Source organism: Chroicocephalus ridibundus, chromosome 7 (genome assembly GCF_963924245.1).
Source record: "Chroicocephalus ridibundus chromosome 7, bChrRid1.1, whole genome shotgun sequence".
Classification (NCBI taxonomy): domain Eukaryota; kingdom Metazoa; phylum Chordata; class Aves; order Charadriiformes; family Laridae; genus Chroicocephalus; species Chroicocephalus ridibundus.
In genome coordinates, this window is record NC_086290.1 from 8,012,720 (window position 1) to 8,037,116 (window position 24,397).

At 39.5% G+C, this 24,397-nt stretch overlaps 1 protein-coding gene across 2 annotated transcripts in view; it reads left to right on the forward strand.

Annotated features, from left to right (window-relative positions):
- Positions 1 to 24,397, forward strand: part of TMEM163 (transmembrane protein 163) — a 101,016-nt gene that overhangs the window by 53,944 nt on the left and 22,675 nt on the right. For both annotated transcript variants that reach the window (XM_063341910.1, XM_063341911.1), the window contains 2 exons: positions 7,548 to 7,591; positions 8,663 to 8,754. In XM_063341910.1, coding sequence (XP_063197980.1) covers positions 7,548 to 7,591; positions 8,663 to 8,754 — 136 coding nt within the window. The remainder of the gene's footprint in view (positions 1 to 7,547; positions 7,592 to 8,662; positions 8,755 to 24,397) is intronic.

Here is a 24,397-nt window from a genome sequence, read left to right on the forward strand (position 1 = left end):
TGTTTGAAAACAGAAGGTTGGCAGCTGAGAAAGGAAGCACAGGAGTGTGAGAAGCAGCGGGATGCTGGACAGGAGGGGTCCTGCTTTCTCCCAGCCGGGCACTGCAGCGCCCTGCTCCGCACAGGGACTGCGCATCCTCTCCTGTTACCCCTCGGTGCACTTCTGAGCAACCCTGGAAATTGCTCATAACTCTGCCTTATTGGAGTTGCTTGCTTTCTGGTTTTACAGAAAGCTTTCCCTCAACAAATGGTTTCTCGTGTTCATCTCTAGCTGCGCTGGAAAGAGCGTCGTAGAAAATTGACTGCTCTGGTATGTTTGGCTGAGCATTTTTTAGTGTTGTACTCACTGAAGGGTGGCAGTGAAGGCTTCTAGTATATTGAAGATATTTCAGCAGCTGTTAAAAGAGAGCCCAGGCATTATTTTTTCTGAAATCAGAACAGATTTACCCTCAGTGTATGTGTGTCTCTATCATTCAGTGTTTGCTTGTTTGTTTGTTTTGGTTTTTTTTTTTAATATTACTGGTATGCTCTTGGGGACTGTCTACCGTGTATTGCAGAGAAAGCTGGTTCCCTGTTTTCTCCACATGGTTAATCTTTTTGTCATTCGATAAGTTATACCCTATTTTTTGTAGTAGGATTGTTTCGTAGTTCAGAATTGTGCAGTCCTGCTCAGTTGCCCAGTCTGTTCTGTTCCTTTGTGGGACTTGCTGGTGGGGGCATGGGTGCCCTTTCCATGGTAAATGGGAAAGCAAATTAAACAGAAGTGAACCAGGAAACTGAGTAAGCTTTAGGACTGGACTGCTTTGCTGTTCTTCGAGATTGCAACTACTGGTGAGCACCATGGCATAACGAATAATTGGTCTGGGATAACGACATCCCTGCTGCCTGCCTGAAAGCCAACGCTGTGAATATTTAACCCCTGAAACAGAAGTCTTCTGATCTTTTACCATGAGGCACTGATGCAGCCACGAGACAAATATAATCAGAAAAAATGTAAACAAAGGGAATTAAGGGAGAAATGACATTTAATTCTTTGCAAGAACCAGAAAAGATAGGTTTTTAAAAAATTCTGAAATTGAAACATTGAAAAATTAATGATTTAAGATAGAAAATCCTGAAGTCACAGATGATGATGATAATAATAATAATAATAAAAAAATATTTTTTTTGCTAACGTGTCAGCAAGCTGGGAAGAATTGTTTGTATTAAACTAAAAGGAAAAGTTTTGCACAAAGCCCTGAAATTCTACTGTTTCTGTAACAAGAAATGAGGAAAATCTTCAACTGATATACACTGTTGTAGTTCGCAGAAGTAAATGATGTGGGAGTTTGCAGCTGCTAAAGATTTGACCACTGCCATAGATGAAAACAACACCTAAGAATATTAAATGAGCAATAGACGAGGGAAAAAAGATACTCCTGGAAAGCTTTACCACTACCAATAGCAGAATTTGTTACCAGACTGAATCTGCAAAGATTTTTAGGATACCTTAAGGATTTTTTTGTTGTTGTTGTTAACGGAAGAAGTAAAGTAGATTGTTATTAAAAATGCAGTAGAGTCACTCGTTTATGTTAAGGATCTCAGTCCTTTAAAAAAATGAAGGAAAAGGTAAAGCTGAGTAATAGTTTTGGTGGGATTGCACTTTCTTTTTAAAGGAAGGGTGTAGTAAATCCTAGCTTCCTCAGCTTTATTGCTTTTGTAGACATTTACAAGGCAGAAGTTCCAGCCCTGCCTGTAGTCCAGGCAGTGGCAGAGCTGAGGACATGGCATCTGGCTCCCCCATTCACTGACTCACATCCCACAGCTGAGTCTTCCCCGAGGACAGAAGTCTCCTGGGACTCTGCTGCAGTTCATTCTGCACAGAGTCGCTATGACACCGTTCAGGCAGGTGGAAAAACAAACCGTCTTAGGGACTTCTTTACAAATCGTCATAAATTCTAATGAGATCAAGATCCAGGTTTAGAATTATAGAATCATAGAATGTATGGGGTTGGAAGGGACCTTTAAAGGTCATCTAGTCCAACCCCCTGCAGTCAGCAGGGACATCTTCAACTAGATCAGGTTGCTCAGAGCCTCATCAAGCCTGGCCTTGAATGTCTCTGGGGATGGGGCCTCCACCACCTCTCTGGGCAACCTGTTCCAGTGTTTCACCACTCTCATTGTAAAGAACTTCTTCCTAATGTCTAATCTAACCCTGCACTGCTCTAGTTTAAAGCCATTGCCCCTCGTCCTATTGCTACATGCCCTTGCAAACAGCCCCTCCCCAGCTTCCTTGTAGGCCCCCTTCAGGGACTGGAAGGGGCTATAATGTCTCCCCGGAGCCTTCTCTTCTCCGGGCTGAACAACCCCAATTCTCTCAGCCTGTCTTCATAGGAGAGGTGCTCCAGCCCTTGGATCATCTTCCAAATATACAAGTTTATATATATAATATATTTTTATATTCTTAAATATAAAAGTTTAATATACATTAATCTTATGCTTCCACTTAGTAAATACATACCTAACGGTAAAATGGTATTGCTCATAAATAAGGGTCTTCACCATGTTGATGCAATTATAAACTGGGAAAATGAGCTGAAGATTTTGTATAGATAGGGTTGGTACGGTTATTCCAACGGCTATGGGATAGAAGTGTGGGTGTAGGAACCTGACACTGATGGATGGCACTGGATCTGCCTGTGTAGATGAGATGTCTGGCAGACTGGTGTCTGAGAGACTGGATGTTTAGCAGCCATCTGTAGCTACTGTGCTGATTGCAGAAATTTTGGGCATGTGCATAAAAATCCATACATTTTGCTCTACTAGAATTTTGGGGAGGGGAGAAGGTGCCTGGGGAAATGTAGTGTGCCTGTTGGTCCTGGTCAGTAGTGTTTTTTGTAAGTATTAATGGTATCATGTAGTCATGTGTCAGGTAGTCATGTCTGTTCCTTGCCTTCAGTTGTTGTGAGGGATTTTTAGAAAGTATTACTCATTTGGTTTTCTCTGCTTGGAATGGATTTATTTTGAAATATTTATTGTAACATTACTTTTTGATGTTTTACCAACACTGGGCAATAAAAGCAGACTGTATTTCAGTTTCACTTCTGACTCAGCACAACTTCCAGTTTTGGTTGCTTGTGACTCTGTACAACCTGCAAGATGTGTGTGGTAATATATATAGAAATAAACTCAACACTTTCAGTGATGTTCAGATCGCCGACCTGATTTCTGTGAAGTGCAGGTCATTTGCTTTGAAGCCGTGCTGTTTTATGTGCTGACATCCAGGCATGTCTTTCAAAAAGATTAATTTCAAAGCAAACATGATGGAGCGATTGTCCCATCAAGAGGAGCTTCCTAAAAATAGTCTTCTCCTCTCTGAGTAGGTAAGGAGAGATTTTTATGGCAGGAGGAGGAGCTGTTTGTATGTACCATCTCTCATTTGTAGCCAGACTCATCCCAAAGATTTCTGTTTGGGAGAATTGGAGGCAGAGATAATTTCCTGTCCTATTTTTTGCCTACTACATTTGTGCACAAAGGTACCAGGGTGCTGTCCCAATGCAGAGAAGGAAAGGAGAGGCCCAGGGTCACTGTGGCGTCCTGTCTCTCCAGGAACACATTTTAGATGGATTAAACCTGGCAAAGGCTGATGGGAGACTTAGATGGCTGAAGAGTTAAAATGGAATGATTTTGTAGGGTTAGGGCGCTAGTCATAGAATCATAGAATGGTTTAGGTTGGAAGGGACCTTAAAGACCATCCAGTTCCAACCCCCTTGCCATGGGCAAGGACACCAACCACTAGACCAGGTTGCTCAAAGCCCCATCCAGCCTGACCTTGAACACCTCCAGGGATGGAGCATCCACAGCTTCTCTGGGCAACCTGTGCCAGTGTCTCGCCACCCTCAGAGTGAAAAATTTCTTTCTGACATCTGATCTAAATCTCCCCTCTTCTAGTTTGAAGCCATTACCCCTCGTCCTATCGCTACGTGCCCTTGTAAAAAGTCCCTCTCCAGCTTTTTTGTAGGCCCCTTTAGGTACTGCAAGGGGCTATAAGGTCTCCCTGGAGCCTTCTCTTCTCCAGGCTGAACAACCCCAACTCTCTCAGCCTGTCTTCATAGCATAGGCCCTCCAGCCCCCTGACCATCATCATGGCCTCCTCTGGACTCGCTCCAACAGGTCCATGTCCTTCTTGTGCTGAGGACTCCAGAGCTGTGTGCAGTACTCCAGGTGGGGTCTCACCGGAGCAGAGTAGAGGGGCAGAATCACCTCCCTCGTAGTCATATGATTTTTTTGTGGGCACATGGAAATGAATAAACCTCTTATTTTGTTGAGGGTAGAATGTGTGGGAACTAGGGTATTTTTCTTTATTTGAGATCACTTTGGAAGGGCTGAAGGAATTAGAGCAAAATCTGACCTATAGTTTGACAGACTTCACAAATTGATGTTGCTGTGCAGGTGGAGGCAGTGGTAGATTTGTGGCTTACTGTGCTCGCTCTATTTTTAGTTTCTGACTGCTTGCAAGTTCCGTTTACAAATGTCACGAAAATGCATTAGGATTATCTGCTTTATTATAGAGGTAATAAAATGCTGTCCAATTTAGCCAATAAAAAGGCTAAAAGTAGGCTCCCACTGTCATGGCAGCGTAGCTGCTACATGTATACAGTGGCTCCATAGGATTTTTAAGCTGCCTGCTCTGATCTTTCCTCATTATTTGTTTCCCCCCATTGTACTGATTCAATATGGAGATTAGGAATCTCTGGGTTTTTTTTTTACATCAGAGGCTCATCTGGGAATAACTGAAAATGTGTATTGAGAAGAAGGAAGGGTTCAGCAAAAACTCCATGATCCATTCCTTCAGCGATGTACGTTGCTCCTGGAACACAGCAGTGTTACTGGAGGCATAAGGACCAACTGGTTATTCCTTTGCCCGAGGGTCTGAAGTTCTTGGATGTGAAGAAGTACTTCCCTAATAGTCCTTTCAGCTTCAGTGAGTGAATGGGAGCCAGTCGTTGTCTTTAGAGGTTGTGGTCAGTCTGTGGCAACCTGTATTGTAAGGCCTTGTAAGCCTTGTAAGCCAATACTTGTAAGCCAATATTACAGTTGCTTTCTCTGCCATAGAGCCTAGACTAGTGGATAAACATCCCACTTAAGCTGGGGTGACTTGCTGGTGAGCTTTACGACTGTACTTGTCAGCAGAAGTATTAATGCGCTTAAGTCAGGTGCTTTAATGTTATTTGACTCTGAAAGACAGACAAATGGGTTATTTTTCCCATTAGAAAACCAGTACGTAAATAAGCAATATAAAAATATATCTTTCCAGTGCTTAAATGGATCTTACTACTTTTATTATGACCTTTTACCACTACAAGTTAGTACTGTAGGGTGCCAGTCCTTGAAAACTCTTTCCGGCAGTCATATTCACCAGCTAACAAAAGGGTTTAAGCAGATTTGTGACACTGTTAGTTAATACTTGTTTTTCATTCCTGTTTTAGATAGCTCAGGCCAAACAGATTGTGTGTTAGTGCTGTGGATATTCACTGTGTTAGAATACATAAAGACAGTTCTCACGCCAGACACCTTATGCTTTAAATACACCAAATATGTCCCCTAAAGCGTTCTTAGGGTGTGGCTATCTGTATGCCCTTCAGCACCCATAGAAATTATATCTTCATTTTTAAGGGAACCATAGAGTTAATTTGCTTAAGTCTGGAACAGAGTGGGGAAAAAACCTGGCAATTTAGTAAAACCTGAGGAGCTAATTCCAATACAGAGGCAGGCTAGAAATAGGAGTAGGAGTAAAAGTGTGGCTTTGAACTGCATCATATGAAAGCAGTAACGACAGGAACATTGCAAACTTGTGTGTACCTGTGAATGCCACTGGTTTTTTTGATGCAACTTCTGCAGTTTTTGAAACTGTACGCCTCTAAGGAGGCATACAATGAAAATTTGATAGGTGATATATTATTATGGAGTGAAGTGTTCAAATTTGCAGCAGGATCACTGCAAGCTAGTGTCAGCTTGTCAAGTGTAGCTCTTGCCTGGGAAGTCTGACCAAGATAGATAACCTCTTTTTTCACCTAGGAGATGAAGTGTGGGAAATCGTGATTTAACAATGAGAGGGAGATGTAAACCCATACGAACTGTTTCAGTACTCTGCAACTCTGAGAAAATGGGAATCTGGAAATGAACTTGATGACTTTTCTTTGTGCTTTGGCCAACTGTAATGATAAAGTCCAAATATTTGTGACATCTTCAATGCTTGTGGCCACAGCTATGCCATAGATCAGTAAAAAAAGGGTTATTTTTTTCCAAGATTTTAATTTCTGTTTATCCAGATAAGTGCCACAGAACTGCAGCTTGCTGTTACTGAAAAGAACAGTCAAACCCTAGCAGCTCTGTTCTGCCAAGCTGTTCTAATGAGTACTGGAATACTGAAAATTAGATACTGTGTTTGTCAGCCTAAGATTGACAAAGTCGTTGATGAGTCTGTTGTGGGGTTTTTTTTGTTGTTCAAGTATTTTTATTTTTACAAAAATCTATTTTTCTTCGTAAGTTAGCTGGTATCTGTTCATATAAGAGTAGTAAAATTAATCCTTATAGGTTTTATTCCAAGCCCTCTTAATATTAGAATTGGAGTGCTATGCGTTTTATTCAGGGAACAGAGGTTTGGAACGGTCCCGTTCTCACTCAACAGTCTACAAAGCACAGCAAGAACGTTAGAACTGCTCGGTGCTCAACAGCTTGGCATAGCTGTAGTGTTGCTATTAACCTGTGAGATCTGCAGTTCGATGAAGTCCCATCTCCAGGTGGTGGCCTCTTCCGTTGCTGCCTGCTTCTTCCCTGGTATGCCTCTGGGCTGCTGGAAGGTACTTTTCCTTGCACAGTACCTCCTAGAATTGGGAACTTTGAGATGACAGAATTAGGATGCATGAAATAAAATTATAAATTTTTTTCTAGATGTTTGCCCATTTTTAGACTCTTCTTTATTTTCTTAGAGGCAGTATGCAGTCAAAATCAAAGCTGGTCAAAATTTTTCCTGCTAATGCATTTTCCATTGGAAATGAAAAATGGATGGAATTTGAATTATTTCTTGAGGCTGTGTGAATTAACCTCGGGCTTTTTGTCAAAAAGATGGCAGTCAAGAAGTGTGTATTGGCCTGCATAGTTTCCTGTCAGCCAGTTCAGGTGGACTTTGGTGCCTAGCTGGAGCAAGGAGCACTTTGAGACATGTAAAGTTTTCTGAGAGTTTGAAATTGTGTTTTCAACACATTTTTACTCAAAACTGCATCTGAAATGCAGCATGTTTCATAAACAGACTGTTTCTGAATGCTACACTAAGGTCTGCCCCGTTATGGTTTTGGAAGAAAGAAAGGCATCTCTCGAGTGACCTAACCATTTTCTGCAGCATGAGGCCTTGTGGAACTTTTTAAGGGTCGGTCAGGTCATTCTAGTGGGAAATGGGTGAAACTAAGCCCGTGTGTTGAAATTAGTTTTGTAACTCTCGGACAAGAGAAGAAGAAAGGATATTAGAAAGCTTTAAAGTGATTCTAAATAATATTTTCTTTCCTTTAGCTGTCTCCGTAATGAGATACAGTGCATCATCATTTGGATTTGCTGTAAGTAGAGATACAACTTAAATATTCTCTACCTTTTTTTCCATGGGCTTTTTCTGAACATGAAATACTGTATTTTTTCTTACTGTAAGTTCACGGCAAGGTGTGCAAAGTCAATGATGGATTAGAAAAAGATACTGTTGAAGTCATACCTTGGAAAGGATAGTAAAGATAATTTCATTGTACTACTAAGTCTTATATTGGAGTTAATATCAATACATGACTCATCGTTGATAGGTATAATCCACCAGCTGTGGTTTGCTTCTGCAAAACCTTCTGAACTTTTTGTAACCCTTTTTGTATTGAAGTCTATGGTAAAACTCCTATTGACTTTGGGATGACAGCTTTCCTCTCTAGTAGTTGCCTTGACTTTCCTGATTAGCGTCAGACCAAAAAATTTCTAACGACAAGCAAAATGACTCATTTCAAATAATTTGTCTTTTGCTTTCAAATTTGAAGGTTGTATTGAGTCTATAGAAGGTTTGACCTAAGGATGAAAGTTCATACAGTGGGACAAGCCTATTTTTTGGTGTTACCTGACATCATGTCTTCATTAACTGGAAACACAGACATGGCAATTTTGCTGATGATACAGAATAATATGAAATCTGGATACAATGGGGTTTTGAAAAAAAGATAATATTTGCTTTGTTTGAAACAAAACCTTCTATTGCAGAAAATTAGTTGCTTTGCAGGAAAAAGGAATACTTGCCACGCATTTTCAAACACTTTCTTTTTAGAGTCTTTACATAAGAATCGTATTAGTATTTTAACTCTTGTGGTACCACAGTGGCAGATTGTGGAGGGTTTTTTTCTTCATTTCTCCACAGGTGATGGATTACAAATAAAAAGTTTTTAATCCTGTGGTTGACTTCCTGAGCTCTGAAGTGTATCGTTGTGCAATAATACATGGCAAAAATGTGAAGATCAATTTAATAAATGTAAATCCTGCGTTCATTACAGTGGTTTATTTGAAGCAGCTTTGTGCCTGTGCAGCAGGATAGTAAATGCATTACTGTTAATGCAGGGCACATTTAATGTCCCACAAAACAATTGACTCTGTATCTCTTTCAGTTTGATGCTACCCTGGATGTTTTGTCATCAGCGATAGTTTTGTGGCGTTACAGCAACGCAGCTGCTGTGCATTCTGCACACAGGGAGTATATGTAAGTACACTTAATTACTTCTGGCTTTGGTAGAGGCCTGCAGAGCTTTTGCTGTCAAGCTGTGATGCTACAGATTCCAGAGCTTTGACAAAAAACATTTTGTCATGTCAGCAAGTATTCTTTCCTTCTGCCAACTTACTGTTTGGTCCCAAACATGCAGTCTTTCTTTAAGCAAACCTCCCTGTGATTGTGATTTTCAGTTTCTTTTTAGCCAAGATAGTGCTTGTTAGGTCTTTGCGATTTTTTATTTTTTTCCCCCTCCAGCATCTGTATCAAATGAAATGTATTTGCAAACTGTAATGGATTTTTAAATCTTCTATTTTGCATCTTACTCCATTATTGTTCCTAGAGTATGTTTTTAAAATTAATGCTTGTATTATGTTTGTGCTTCCCTTAACAAGATTGGAATATGAACCCCTTCTCTTTGAATGTAAATCGCTTCAACTGCTAGTGATAATATTAGAAGTTGAGATTACAGAGCATCTGATAAGATTGAGCCTGTATTAGTGATATGATAGCAGGGCGACACAGTTTATTACAACAGCTATACAAAGAGAGAGACAGACACACCCTTTTTATTACAGAACTGTTGCCGTTTTGGTAAGTAAGAGTATATCAATACTTGCCTGTCGTCTTTATGGAAAAAAGTATACGCTTGCAGTAAGCATATTTAATGCTTGTTATATAGATCGTATGGGGAAAAAAAGTCTTTAATTTGCATTGCAGTATTGATCACAGTGGAAGTTACATTCTGCATGTGGTAGCTGAGAAGATCAGGTGGAGATGGGCTCAAGAATTGTGCCAGCTAGTGCATAAAGAAGACTTTAACCTCCTACTAAAGCTTTGGATACATCTAGATGGAGCATTGCAGCACGTTTATCTTCTTTGGTTTTGTTCCGTGCTGCCATTTCTAGCAGTATCCCATCTGGCTTGTTCGAAGATATTTCAGCTATCCCTTGGAAGGCATTACAATTTTACAATAAAGGGGGATAAGGTGGTTTTTGTTCTGAAACACCCCTAATGAAGTCCCTCCTACAAGAAGGGAAGCCTGATGAAACTGAGCTTTTACGTAACTGGTAGGATCAAGAAAAAAAAAAGCCACACAGAGGGGACTATAACTTGTCTTCATAATCCTTTCCTAAAAACTAAGAAAACAAGAAGCAGTATTTTTACATACATTAACTCAGGCTCATGCAACAGCTTGCCAGCGCTGTGAGTTCCTTTCTGGCAGGGCTCCATATTTAACAGTTTGGAATAAAAGGCCATAGAAGATTGATGTGGCATTGATTCATAAAAATAAATCCAGAAATATGTGATTAAAATTAGTCTTTCTGCACAAATTTGGAGATCTTAACAGACATTTCCTGAGTATCTTGCTTTTGTGGGCGTCCACAGAGATTCCTGTCAACATTCAATTAACATATTTTTGAAATCTCCTTCTGTTGAGCTTTTTCAAGTGAACCTTGTAAAGTACTTTATAGAGAAAATAAATCCCAGTACAAAAGAAGAATCAACATATCCCTATGGCTAAACCAGTGAAATGAACAAGCAAAGTAGCAAACATGTTTTCCTGCTTTTTATGCCCATTTTTAATTTGCTTTCATATAATCCCTCTGCTTTACATAAGGCTAAATTAAGTCAACGAATTACTTGTCGTGCCCTCTAGTTGAAGACAGCTAAGGTTACATGATGAGATCAGTACTGAGTGAAAGAATGTTGCCATATGCTGGGAATATGAATCACTGGATAGGCAGTCTGGTTTTCTAGAATTGATGTGAGAATCAACATAGTACCGACAAGCAAAGAGATGGTTGTGTCTCTTAAGGCTACTCTTACTGTGTCAGATTTTTGAGGGAGGCACATTTCTAATTTCATGTTGTGTTTAATCAATCTCTTGCTTGAAAGACTGTAATTATTTTTCCTCTATGCCGGGAAAGTGTTGCATGACTCCTCCTGGCTGCTTGCTTATCTTGTAAATAATCTTTGTATCGTATGTGCCTATAACTACACCTGGTCTTCCACAGTCCTTGTTTGCTGTGTGCCAGTGCCTCACTGGGGAAGTCTGCCCTCCGGCTCCTGGGCAGTTGGGTGCAAATTCATGTAGGTGCTTAGGTCATGCTCTGCGTTATTCCTGTTTCCATGCGCCTAGTCGTATTCTGCCTTAGTGCAGGAGGCCGTGCAAAACTCTGGGTTTCTGCAGAAGCATTACTACTGTTTACCAGAGTAAGGTGTGTCAGAGTGATTTCTTCAGTTTAGTTCTTTATTTACAGGTCTGTCTTTTATTGATTGAAATATTACGTTTGTCTGTGTTTCCTATCATATCTGAAAATAACGTGAAAAAGTGGAATTGCCAATTAATTATGTATTGCAAATTTATAAAACTTCCTGTTTCATAAACTTGTCAGCAAGAAACTGATCCAAAATCTGTTGAAATCAGTGGAAAGCCTCTCATGGAAGGGCAATGTTAGATCCAACCCTAAATGTTGGATGTCACTGAGAGAGAATGTAAAGATAGAACGGAAAACAAAACCCCAGAAAAAGACACAGAGAATACAGCCTGACTCATGATGTGCTATGAATTAAATACTTAGAATAAAATGCTAAGATGTAAAAGAACTGCATAATCTTAAGATGCAGCCATATGGAAGTTAGAGATGCAACGTTTCATGTGCTGGTACTCAGAATGAACAGTACAAAACTGCCTGCTGTGCCAAGTTCTGCTAAGCTGAACCAATGCATTTCCATTTGACTTCAGGGGAACTATAGTGCTGAAACTATCATGAAAATTTGTCTTGCTGTGTTTAACTCAGTTTAATGGGTTTCAGTTTTACTAGATTGATTTCTCTCATTTTCTGGGGCAAGATGAGAAGGTGCTTTTTCAGTGTACGCATGCCGAAAGTTATACAATGTGCATCTTTGTTGATTCTCATGGTGGTTCACATACAGTAATTGCAAAATATATTTTAACCTACCTTTGCAATTTGCCCTCCTTGAAAATTCTTTGATATTGATGGCCTGAGAAGCTAAAGCTGGCAGGCTTTTCAAGTCTATCAATGAGAATTTTTCTTAAGTCATTGTGAAAAGATATATCTGGTGATGTTCAAAGTATGCCTTAAATAGCGATGAAATTATGATGAAATAAAATTTTATGCTTTATTTTTAAATATACCAAGTGGCTTTGAAAATATAATGAATATTTACCAAGATCAGGTATAAACCACTGTTAAGATTGCAGGCCATATGAGACACTGCTTGATTCTTCCTAGCTGGTTCATTAATGAAAGAGTGTGTAGGAGTGGGATGAATATTTGATGTGTTTGTTACTGGTACTTTTTTGATAGTTTTGCACTTCACCATCGTCCTGTTTTGGCAGGGTAAAAACAGAGGGTAAAAACAGGCTACTACTTTTTATGTGTTTTAGAAGAGTGTCTGAAAGAATTGTGGGTCTTGAGGAGATGCAAAAATTGTGAAGGACTACAGAGATTTGGGAAGAGAGTCAGAGTACATCATTCACGAGTCCTTGATTTGCTCAGTGTGATCTGCTGGGTTGCAAGTTAACATGCAGGCAACTTAAGAGGTGCTGAACAAATCATCAACAAAGCAATGATCAAGAAATCCAAGAAAGGAAAGAGTGCTGAAGTAACTTGAGAAATAATTTTGAATCTCAGAAAAAGATGAAAATTTACGACAAAAATGAAATTCTTACGATTGCCTGTTTTTCTTTATAAGAGGAGAAACTAAGAGGAAGGAATGTACTCTGATGTAGCTGATAAACCAGAAACTGTGAAAGTATAGTAGACCCCACTACCTGTGCACTTTGGGCCAGGTACAGCTTATTACTTCATGGTAAGGGTTTTGTGCAGTGCTCTGCCGTAGGACAGCTGGGGTTGGCAGGCACCTCTGGAGCTCATTGGTCCAACTCCCTGCTCAAAGCAGGGTCAGTTAGAGCAGGTTGTCTGGGTAAAGGTCTGAACCCAATCTTCTCTTTTGTGATTTGAACATTGAATGATCACTCAGCCATTCAAGATGCGCAAAGAAATATGAATGGTCCCCCTTCCTGCTCTCCATAATCAGTGTACAAATATTCTTGAATATTATCATAGAATCATAGAATGGTTTGGGTTGGAAGGGACCTTAAAGATCATCTAATTCTAAGCCCCCTGCCTGGGGCAGAGACACCTCCCACGAGACCAGGTTGCTCAAAGCCCCATCCAGCCTGGCCTTGAACACCTCCAGGGATGGGGCAGCCACAGCTTCTCTGGGCAACCTGTTCCGGTGCCTCACCACCCTCACAGTAAAGAATTTCTTCCTACTCTTCTACCTTTTAGTAAATCTTTAGCAACATAATAGCTTATTGGGCTGCTGAAGCAAATTTAAATTCTGTTGAAGGAAGAAATTTATTGAAATTGATGTGGCAACAGTGGTCTTTCATGTGCATAAATAAACCAAGTAAATAGCAGTAGGACTAATTTCTTAATAGAAGACTGAAGCATTAGGGACCTGGAAAAAGGTCTCATGAGAGGCTGAACAAGTAACTAGCTTTACAGCCAAAGGGCAGCTCTTTGATCTGTTAAATTCAGGAATGAAGGACATGGGTTGCAGTGCTGGAACTGTGTGTGAGAAGAAAGTGAGAAATACCACTAAAAAATGAAAGATTAAGAAAACAGAATAAAAAACTTCAGACACACAGCCCTGTGAAAAAAGCTGTAAAAGATGTAGCTTTTTATGTATAGTTGGTTGGAAAGATCTCAAAACCGTGAACAAAGGAAACATCTCTTGTTTCATTCCTTCTGCTCAGGAAAGCAGGACTTTGCTCATGGTAAGTTTAAATAGAGTTAGTTGGCAGCAGCTCAGGTCAAATGGAGTAAATGGAGTAGTGCTACTTCTTAGGCTATAAAGCAATATCCTTATTGTTATGTTACAGAGCGACAGTCTTGCATTTCTGTACAATGCGGTGCAGGACCGAGTATCTGCTTATGCCCGTAGAATCCATTGCTAGAGGTAGTTTTTATTTTTGTCTAATGGGTTTTGTTTGAGCTTGTATGTTCAGTATTGCAAAAACTAACTTTGTGCAGCATATTTTATGAGTGATTCTTGACAGTTGCAGCTGGTGTTTATTATATATTATTTTGTTGGTGGTATCAAGTTAAATTCTGTGTTTCCCAAGAACCAGCCTGTCAACATCTTTCTTAACCCAGTGCCAGAGTAAAAAGGAAACCTTACTCATAATGAGCGTGCTGGATAAAGCCACGAGCAGAAAGCTCCCATTTCTTTCACTGTTGGATCGGTGGGGTTTTTTTGATTGCATATGTCAGACTCCAGCTATTCTTTCCCTTATTACTGTAATAAGAAAATTAAATTGTATCATGGGCAAATAATTGCCAATGAACTCATGGCGCTCTGTGTTGCCATGACATGGTACATAATGAATGCAGATATGGATGTTTTGGGTTTTTTTCTTATATTGCTGAAGCCAAAATATTGGCAGTAATATTAAAATAACAAGAATTATCTTGTGGCAGATGAGGGTGCAGATATCTGTCAGACCTCCACCTGCTGCTGAAAAAGCTTTTTGCCAGGAGAAGACAGTCATTTCTGTCCTTGGTGGGGCAATGTAAGATTCTGGAGTGCTCTTTCCTCGTGGGTAAGATGATACTTTACCTGGAACAGTAGGTGGCTTCAGTTGTCTTTGTTCCTTTATTTATTTTGCATCTCTTTTCTCACCTTGTGCTAGGTTTAGAAACAATACATCAAGAATTGGGAAGGTCTTGCAGGCTTTGCAGCTTTGCAATTAGACATTGTCTGAAAACTCTGGTATGTGTCAGTAACTTAACTTTCACCTCCGTACGTTATACCTCAGCTGCGGCAGCTGGAGTTGATGCTGTCATAGTGCTGAACCCACTGGCCAAGTGAAAAGCACCTGCCCTGAGGATTTGATTCTTAATAGATTCTTAAATTATGGGGAGAATCATAGAATGGACCGGTATTCTCATCTATTTTGACATCCAGAAAAGCACAACTGTAAGAGCTTAACCCAAGAATTTCTAGCTTAGTTTGAGCTAAAAGCAATCTCTAAGAAAGATACTTGACTGCTTCTTAGGGACAGATAAATAAGAAGCCTGGCTGATGATGAGCATGCTGGATGCAACAATTAGAAAATTTCTTACATTCTTCACTACCCTACACCTATATTTAATTATTCTCACTAATAAAGATGCACATCTTATTTCCAGTCTGTGTGTGTGTGTATACATATTTACACACATGTGTACATATATCTTCAGTTTATAAATGCTCAGCATTGTTGTGCTTTTTTCTGTCTGATGAAGGAAGAACCTGGTGATTCTCTGGGGTTTTCAGTTGTCAGAGAACTCTAGGAATCCACTATGTGAATATCCATATATCTGGCTTATCTGTTAGGTAGGGATATGTAACGAAGAGAGAAAGGAAGGAAGGAAATAAGGATATTCTGACCCTTTCCGAGGACTTTTTGTACTAGGGGTGAAATTTATGTCTATGTAACAGTATGACATCGGTGTTAGGCTATTGGAAAACATTTTATGAAGCATATTAATAATATCAACAATTTTTTTAGAATGCCCAATGACTACAAAATTACCAGTCCCTTTCCTGGGCTGTTTGATAGCCTCGTGGGTGCATACTCTCTGTCAGTCATCTTTTCACAGAATATGCCTTGCGTTTGGTTTTTGGTTGTAAGTAACTTCTTCAGGTAAATGGGGCAGTGCAGCAAGTAGGCATGTTAGTGTTTTAAATAATGCTGTGAATCTATAGATGTTTATCAAGCAGAAGCATACAGCTTTGAACACTTTTGCCTATATAACCTCGCATCTTCTTAGGCATGTGACCTTTGGAGCAGCCTAGTGAAATGATTGGAAACCCTTACCAGTTGCTTAGCTACCTTCTCTCTGGAATTTAGACTTAAGTAAACAGTAATAATAAAATCATCTGTATAAGTCTGTGTATGGTAAGTAGATACCCACTCTGAATTGAATATACCCGAAGGAACTGCCCTTTGCTGTGGTGTTCTCTTTGTCAGCATGAGTATCTTATGGACGAATGCTCCTTTGACACCTTGTCCCCCTGCTCTTTACTTTCTGGTGCAATTAATTTCTGGAAGATGGGGGAAATGGGATATGTGTGTGGTATCCTTCTTCAGTTGCTAGGGGAAAGTGCTGTGTGGCTTCATGAAATGATACCTTACTGCTTCGCGCTACGTTATCTCTCTTAGTTGCAAATCTACTTTTGCTCTATAGTCTCTTGTCCAGTTGCTTATGGCCTAGTCGAGAGCACTCCAGAGGCTTTCATCCCACCAGTGATTTTTGCTTTGAGGGTAATCGTTGGAGTTGCCCTTTATTACTTTGTGACTGCCCTGTGCCAATTCTGTAAAGAGCCATCACCATTGCCGCCTCCTGTAGAGCCATGTCTGCTGGCGAAGGAAGTGAGTGTGTCTCTCTGGCTGCTGGGGGAATGTGGGGAGTTCGTGTAAAGAGTTCTTTCTTACTGAGAAAATGTGATGACAGGTAAGACCCTAAGGTGGAGGGAGCCTCTCGTTCCAAACTGACCAGACCCCCTTTTTGTCCCTTGCTTGTGTTCAGATGACACCACTTGAGAATATTTACCCCAGGGTCTGGGATGGGGAGCCTCACTAAAGTTATACTGTGTATATTTGTATTACATTTACGCATGGAATATGGGGACTGTGACGTATCCTACTCTTGCACCTAAAGCTTAAAAGAATTAGAAACTACTTTTTATGGGAGGAAATGGCTGTCATACTGCCAGGTTAGGTCTGGCTCTTCTTTCTTTTACTCTGATTCAAATAAGAGTGCATACTGATCTATATGGTTGCAGAGTATATTCACTCTTGGTTCATAGAATTAAAAACCCCTAATTTTCAGTATTAGTACTGTATTTAAATTTTCGTGTGCAGATTGGCTCTCCTGTACTGGTTAGCCCAACTAAATGAGCACTGTCTGTTTAGGTAGTGTTGAATGAAAATAATCCTCTCAATTCAGACCCAACATATCAGTCACATTGAAAAAACCGTGGATAATTTTATCTATGCCATACATACGAAAGAGACTTGAAGCACAGATGGCAAAATCCACACCTACCCACAGTTCAGGGCAAACCTCTGTGGCTGGAGGAAAAACTCCTTTGTGATGAGTGAATGGAATAGCTAAGTGATCTGGAAAAATGTCAAAGGCATGGATGTAGCCTACAAACTGCAAATAGCTAAGAACCTACCTCTTGTTTAGTTCTCGGCTGCCATGGGTTGGTCCTCACATGGCACATGCACATCTCTCCTACGCAGTGAGGCACAGTGCAGAGTTTGCAAAACTTGGATATCTGCTTTATAGGAGAAGAAATATAGTTTCTTTTTAACCACACTGAAAAATTCTACACCATACTTTCTTCTGAAATATTCAGCCAAAATACTATATGCAGGTACAGCGCTAGATACAAGTTTTAGAGGTGCTTCATTAGGCTGACTTATTAAAATGTGTTATTTCTCCATAAATCCACTATCCCATATTCAGGCAAAAGTGAATCAATCATAAACTTTGCTCTTATCCAGGCAGAAATGCGTGTATGCATACATTTATGCACGCACACACACCAAATCCTCACACGTAGAATTTATATTAAATATGAAATAGCGAATGTATATATTTATACATTCTAAAATCTGTTTCTAAAAGTGTGGCATCTGTAGAGTTGGCAATGATTTTACTGGAGCTAGATCCAAAATCTATTTAATTTGTGAAAGCCTTTCCTTTTCCTTCACGGCTAGTTGATTAGGCAGTATTTGTGTATATTGCCTAGTATTTACACACACACACACACATATATAGATATATAAAATCAGGGATATGATGGTGCTCTGTACTGGAATTTGATGAGTGCCATAAAAAGGAGTATTATGGAAATTCTCCACAGGCTTTAATTTCCAGCCTCGGGAATGACAGAATCTCTGATTCTACAAGGCCAGGAGTGGTGACAAGGCTGGGAGGGTGGTTGTAAGGCAGGTCTTCCATAAGTGCAACTGTACAGTCTGTGCAGACCAGGAACTACAAAATAGGTCGTAAGAGTTTTCAAAATCTGAGTTGTGGAAGTGCCTGTTAGCTTTTATTGGCAGATATTTAATACCTGGAGAATCAAATTATTTATGGGACTGTTGCCCCAGTTCAGTTGCGTGATTTTAAAGGATGTAAGTACCCTGTTCTGCAGTGACTAGTTGAACTCCTGAGGATAATAAAAGTTTTAGAAGGCCTATAACATTTTCAACATGAAATGGATCCCTAGCATAGTTAATCTGAGTCTCAGATATAAACAGCATTTCCCCTCCATGTTCTTTAAGAAGAGGTTAGACTGTGTGATAATGCAGTTTATTTTTTAATATAATAATTGAGAAATTGGTTTTCAGCGATAATTTGGATTATTACTTGAATTCTCTTTATTTTGTAATCTGGTTTGGTTTTTTTTTAATGGTGAGAAAAAGGAGTAGCTGTAACGATTCTGATCTGAATTCTGGCAGTTGGAGGTGGATTATGGAACATGTGTGATGAGAAGCGTGCCCACTTTGTTCCTTTTAAAGTGCATCTTAAAGTGACTCTATTCCCTCTTCACCCAGCAACAGGCAGGTGTGAATACCCTGAAAAGCTGCGATTGTGTACAGTTTGGTGTCCAAGCCGTCCTCAGTAACTAAACCTGATAATAGATAAGCTACACCACAAACATGAACAAGCAATATAACTGTCTAATTGGACACAAAGAAGTTTAAGATTAGCAGAGAGCATGACAAAGATGCAGGAATCTTGAGACTGAGGCCGATATTGCATCTTTTGCCTGTGCATTAGAGTAACACGCCACAGTGACTAGTAATTGTTCTTTTTAGAGTAACCCTTTAATGGGTTTAAGAGGCAGATTTTACAGTCTTCACACTTCTGGATGTCACTCTAGTGAAAAACGTGGCTAGAATTATCGCAGCAATATTGCAGAATGGGTAGCAAGGAGCAAATGCTAGTGAAGAGCTGCATTGTAATTTTAATGCCTCTTTTTAAAATAATGGGCAGCGGAGCTGTGCTTCTGGCACAGTTGTGCAGTAGACTGAACAGGCCCTGTCCTGCCATGGAGATGCGGTACCCAGCCATAGAGGTCTCGCTGTCACCTGCCCCTGCAGTGTCGGGGGTGTGTGCCGGGGTGGCTATTGCTCCTCCTGACATAGCAAAACCTCTTGGGCAGTTGCCTTGTGTGTTGTGCCATATGACTTCCCCTGAATGATTCCATACATGATATTCCCTCTGTCACCCACTAATACTAAAATCCTTTCAAATCATAGGGAAACAGGAATTAGCACATTTATAGTTTTTACTAAATTAATTACTTCTATCATTTAATTTTTTTCTTACTTAAACTCCAGAGGTTTCATTAGTGGGTTTATTCAGAGATTCAATCCTGCATCCATGATAAAATTGATTTGCTCAGCTTTGCTGAAAAAGCTCATGTTACTCGTGGGCTTAGAGCTCATCTTGCTCTTATCGCCCTGCAACTCATTTTAAGTTCCAGTTCCTTGCGAAGTAATAGTTTCAACACTACCTCTTCACTCCAGTGCTGAAAACAGCCTGTAGAGATTTTAACGTTTCTTTTTCTGTGAGCTATTAGGAGCCATCAGTGCTGAAAGATCTTGACAGAGCCTGCAGAGGTAAAGATTTTGTGAATAAAAATTCATAGGATCATAGGATAATTCAAGTTGGAAGGGACCTCAGGAGGTCTCTAGCCCAGGCTCTTGCTCAAAGCAGAGTCAGCTGTGAGATCAGAATAGGTTACCCAGAACTTTATCCAGTCATGTCTTGAAACGTTCCAAGGATGGAGACTCTGCAACCTCTCTGGGCAAACTGTTCCACTGTTCCCATGATGGAAAACTTATTTCTCTTAAGAATGTTACCGTGATATATTTTTTTAACAGTCAAGAGAATACAGAATTAAAATAAACTAGACCTTCCAGCTCTTGGAAGGTAACACAATTATATGTAGGAATTAGGAGTGTTATCTTTTATTTATAAGTATTGTAGCTGGCAGAGGCTTGGATGAGGAACTGAAGCTTGTTTTGATGGCAGCTTTGCAAATGTGAGAACATGGTTTCTACCTCAAGAATATTAATAAAAATGCTAATGTTTTATAATGACTTTTCTTACAGTTTTCTTTGTCATGTTTATCTCTGTAGCTCTGCTGAAATTATTAAAATATTTTCCATGAATAAGGTAAGCAATGTTTTCAGTGAATGACATAAGTAATCTTGATATAGGAGATTTTTTTTACAATGAGAACAATCAATCACTGGAACAAGCTCCCCAGGGACATGTTAGAGTCCCCATCGCAGGAGGTTTTCAAGATGCGATTGGACAGGGTGCTAGATAATGTCGTCTAGGCTCCTTCTCCCATGAAAGGTTGCATCAGATGATTTTTTGAGGTCCCTTCCAACCTGGGCTGTTCTGTGACGTTCTTTACGTGGGGGAAAGTAACAAAAAAACCCCCAAATAACCCATGTAATCAAAAAAGATCAAGTAATCTGAGATACAGCAATGAGTAAAAAAGGTGGGGGAACAGAGCAATATTTGCCAAGGAGGTTAGGTTTTTAATATTGCATTTTAGCTGTATCATATGTTAACAAAACTGGGAAGTAATTAGACTGCTACTGACAATCTTGTTTTATTCCACACGGTGTCATCACATTTCAGGGACTATTTTAATGTTTTAATGAACTTCAGCTGTGGTGGTAAAATAAGTTCCAGGATGTAATGGATACGAGACCCTTTTCTCTCTCCACTGCCCCAAAGCAACTGTCTCTGTGAGCTACTAAGAGAAAGTTAACACATTTTTGCAGATTGTATTCGTATGCGTCGCTTATTTTTTCTGAATCTAAATTCTGTTACGCCACCTTTGCTGCATATAAGAGCAGATTGACTTGAGCGGAGTAATTACCAAAAGTTTCATTACAAACCCTTGTTGGTACTGTGTTAGTGTATTCCATTTGCCAGGAAGCTAGCAGGATGATAATTAAGAAGGGAAGCCTCTTGCAGTGACTATTTTATAGCAGTCAATTGGTATGAGGAAAACTGTTATCAGTCACCATTGCGTAGCTTACCCCAGATCTCTTTTGAGGTAGTATATAGCAGAGCTTGTCACTGGGGATATATTTGTAACTTTATTACCTCTTTTTTGGGTTGTGTCCCCCCCCCCCCCCCGCCCCGCCAAATGTTATAAAACAAGTAGCTGGGAGTCTAAAATCTGTAGTCTTACTTCAGGCTGCGTGCTGCTTACACCGAAGGGCAGTCCCTTTGGCTGGAATGGGGCAGCTCATGTAAAGAGTAGTCAGTGTGGCAAGAGCCATGCTACAGGTAAAATTGCTTTATTACATTGACGATTAATCACCATAGAGATCTGAGTGAGACTAGTCTTCATTCTATGATGGAGATATTACAGAATTTTAGTCTTATCACTACCTGTAGGGAATTGCAACAAGTAATTACAAATATAAGACAGAATTAAGGATAAATCCATGAATTAGAAGGCTGTTTTGCTGTGTCTGCTAGATGCAAATTAATTGAATAGTTGGACTTTTTCTCCTTAGGAAAGTAATTTTGTGATAAAAAGAGGAAAAAACATGTTAAATTAGTAATAGCAGCTTGAAAATGGACAGTTTGTGGAGATGGAACCGTCTGAATCTCAGTACTTTTCATAGCTACTTGTTTAAAAGCCATTAATTTATGCAAAGTAACAAAATGTTGATTAAGGGAAAGACTATCAGGTGCTTACAGTGATACATTTCCTTTTCTGGTTTCCTTATGAGTTGTGAGAATTTGTCATCAAAATGAAGGATTGTGTCTATTAAAGCTCCATAGAGGGAATGTGTTACAGAAAAGATGAGGTGGCAGCTATATGTCCTCTAATACAGTTACACTGATGTTATTTTTATGGGTGTGATTGCAAATATCTAGGACTGGTGTCATGCAAAATGGGTATTTATAGGGTTGTATAAATATAAATAGGTTGTATATGGGGTGTAGTACTGCTTTCAGAAGAATGTCTTCTGGAAATTGTCTGGTTGCAGCACACCCAGAACCAAGCTTTAGACTGGAGACATGAGTTTAGTTTTTAGGATTTAGATGTAATCATGTTTCTGAATTCCACTGGAAGTGAACTAGCAGTAACTGAAGCTCAAAAGCTGTATAAAGTCTTTGGCAGTTTTGAAAGTCCAAATAGTTTCATTCTCAATGGCTGAGGCTGCACCACAGCTGATTTAACAGTATGTTTCATCTGTGACAAAGTTATATTGAAAAGTTGAAGAACTGATGAGTTCATTTTCAAATACAATGAATTATACTTTATATTATCTTCTGCATTTTCAGATAGAAATACTGCCTCAAAAATACATCAAGAAGTATCTTCAGCAGATCATGATCTGCTACCAAGACTTACAGCAAGCTAAAGAAGGCTTGGTGGTTTCACTGTTAAAATTGTAATATTAATTTTTCTTTACTGACAACTTAATTATATAGTTTTAATTACTCTTGCATTCCAAGTACCATTGCTCTAAGAAAAACTTTTGGAAGTTTGAGCTTTAGTTGACCTAAAAGTTGATTATTGCCTGGATATCAGAGAGATGCCCTCACCCTGTCCTTTCAAAATTAGTCTCTTATTCTTTAAACTATACTGCATTCTGAAAGATTCAAGAGAGCTTACTGTTTCTGAAAATCAAATCATGGTTTTCCATTATGTTTTAGAATGTTTTGACTAAATTGACTCTGTCCCTCTTTCTTTTTAGAAGCAATACATTACATGAAACTGAGATTTCGGATTCATGCATTTTTTGCTAGATCTTTTCTGTTGCCTGTCAAACCTGTAGTGATAAATTATTTTGCGTTATAGATCAATTATATCTCTAATGATGTAGTACATATTTAGTGGGAAGCTCTTATACAAACTCGCATAGAAATGACTGTAAAATAAGTACACGATATTCAATAGGAGCTGGAGGTGTAAGTAAGTAGTACAGGTGGCATACGATGTGTGGAGATCTGGGTGTCGCTCGACAGAGAGTACCCGTGTGTCTTAGTAAGAAGATACCAGTGTTCTGGAATATGAAGGCATTAGGTGCACTACCAGTTGCTCCAGAGTGTCTGAATTGGTGAGAGTGGTCATGGGCGACCTGGAGATTGAGAAGCATTTATTACACTATGGTGATTCCAAGCCAGGGGTACCTGTAAAGTCATCACTAGGTTTTCAGTCAAAACTCATTTCTGTATAACTCCTCTTTCATTAATTTTTATGGGTACTTCTAAGTTGACTTGAACTTGTTTAGAAATGGCAGTTGGCTCATCTAATTTAATTGAATGTTATTAATGAAATTGCATTTGCCAACAACCTTGGCACTAACACCCTTCATGTGCAGTTGGAGACGCTATTTAGTTACAAAGCAGTTGAGTAATTGTTAGCAGATGGAGGTTAGCAGACTTATATTAAAGTTTTCGTTGTCTAATGGCTTGAAAATAAAGCAAGCTTGCAACAAGCAGTTGCGATCTGTTTACTATGCACTACAGTTAAAATTTCAGGTTAATTTTTGGAGGTTTCTTATTTTGTACATTTGTAGTTAGAATTTGCATGATTTGCAGTCTAGATAGAAATTATTTTTCTGGCAAATGAGATTAAAAGAAGATACTATGCAGTATCTTGTTCTAGTGGTACTGCAGATAAATTGATACACTCAAGGAGACAGGAAACATGTATTTTTGCACTTAAAGTACTATGCCATTACTCATGAATTTTGCATGCCTGTGAATTCCAAAAGCCAGCATATAAAGGAGACGCTAGGCTTGCTAAATATGATGACTGAGTGCTGATTCAAACCTCAGACTGCATTTCTGTCTGCTATTAATACCCTTGTCACTGTTATTAACATCTTCCTTTTTTTTTTTTTCTACTTTTAGCTATTTCTGGTTAAGTAAGTGTATGGGAATTCTTTTGACACAGTAAAACTGATCTGGGGAATAAGAGAAGCAGCTCAAGATTGCTGAAGTCATTACTTATCTGCTGGCATAGGCAAAGATGCAAAATGTTTGCTCTTGGGTTTGGGTGATTGGAGAGTTTACAGAGATAACTCCAAACTCTCCAACATACGTGAGAACTGAATCCAGCCAGGTCAGGGCAAGGGCTGGTTCCCTGGACACATTAGACTTGTGCCAGCCAGGCTTCTGTCAAGCACGTGGGGAATGTTTGCCTGGCTTCCTCAGAGGACGTGTGCAGGTAATAGAAGGTATGCTGAGGGAAAGGAATGGTGCTTCGCTGTCTTTTTCCCTATGCTCTTGGCATTCAACAATCCTTATTAACACAAGGAAGTTTAATCCGTTGTTTCCAACTCACATTTTTGTGGCAATGTTGGTTTAACCCTGCTGGAAATGATAGAAAACCTTGATTTTCAGTGTTGCTCTCAGATGAAATCTCAGCATATTCTTGCGTGAGGTGTATGTATCTTATTTCAACCTGTCACTGGCTCAGCAAACAGCATTAGACAAGTCAGCCAATTTTTGTGGAGCAGTTCTGTGTACTACTGTATACTTTT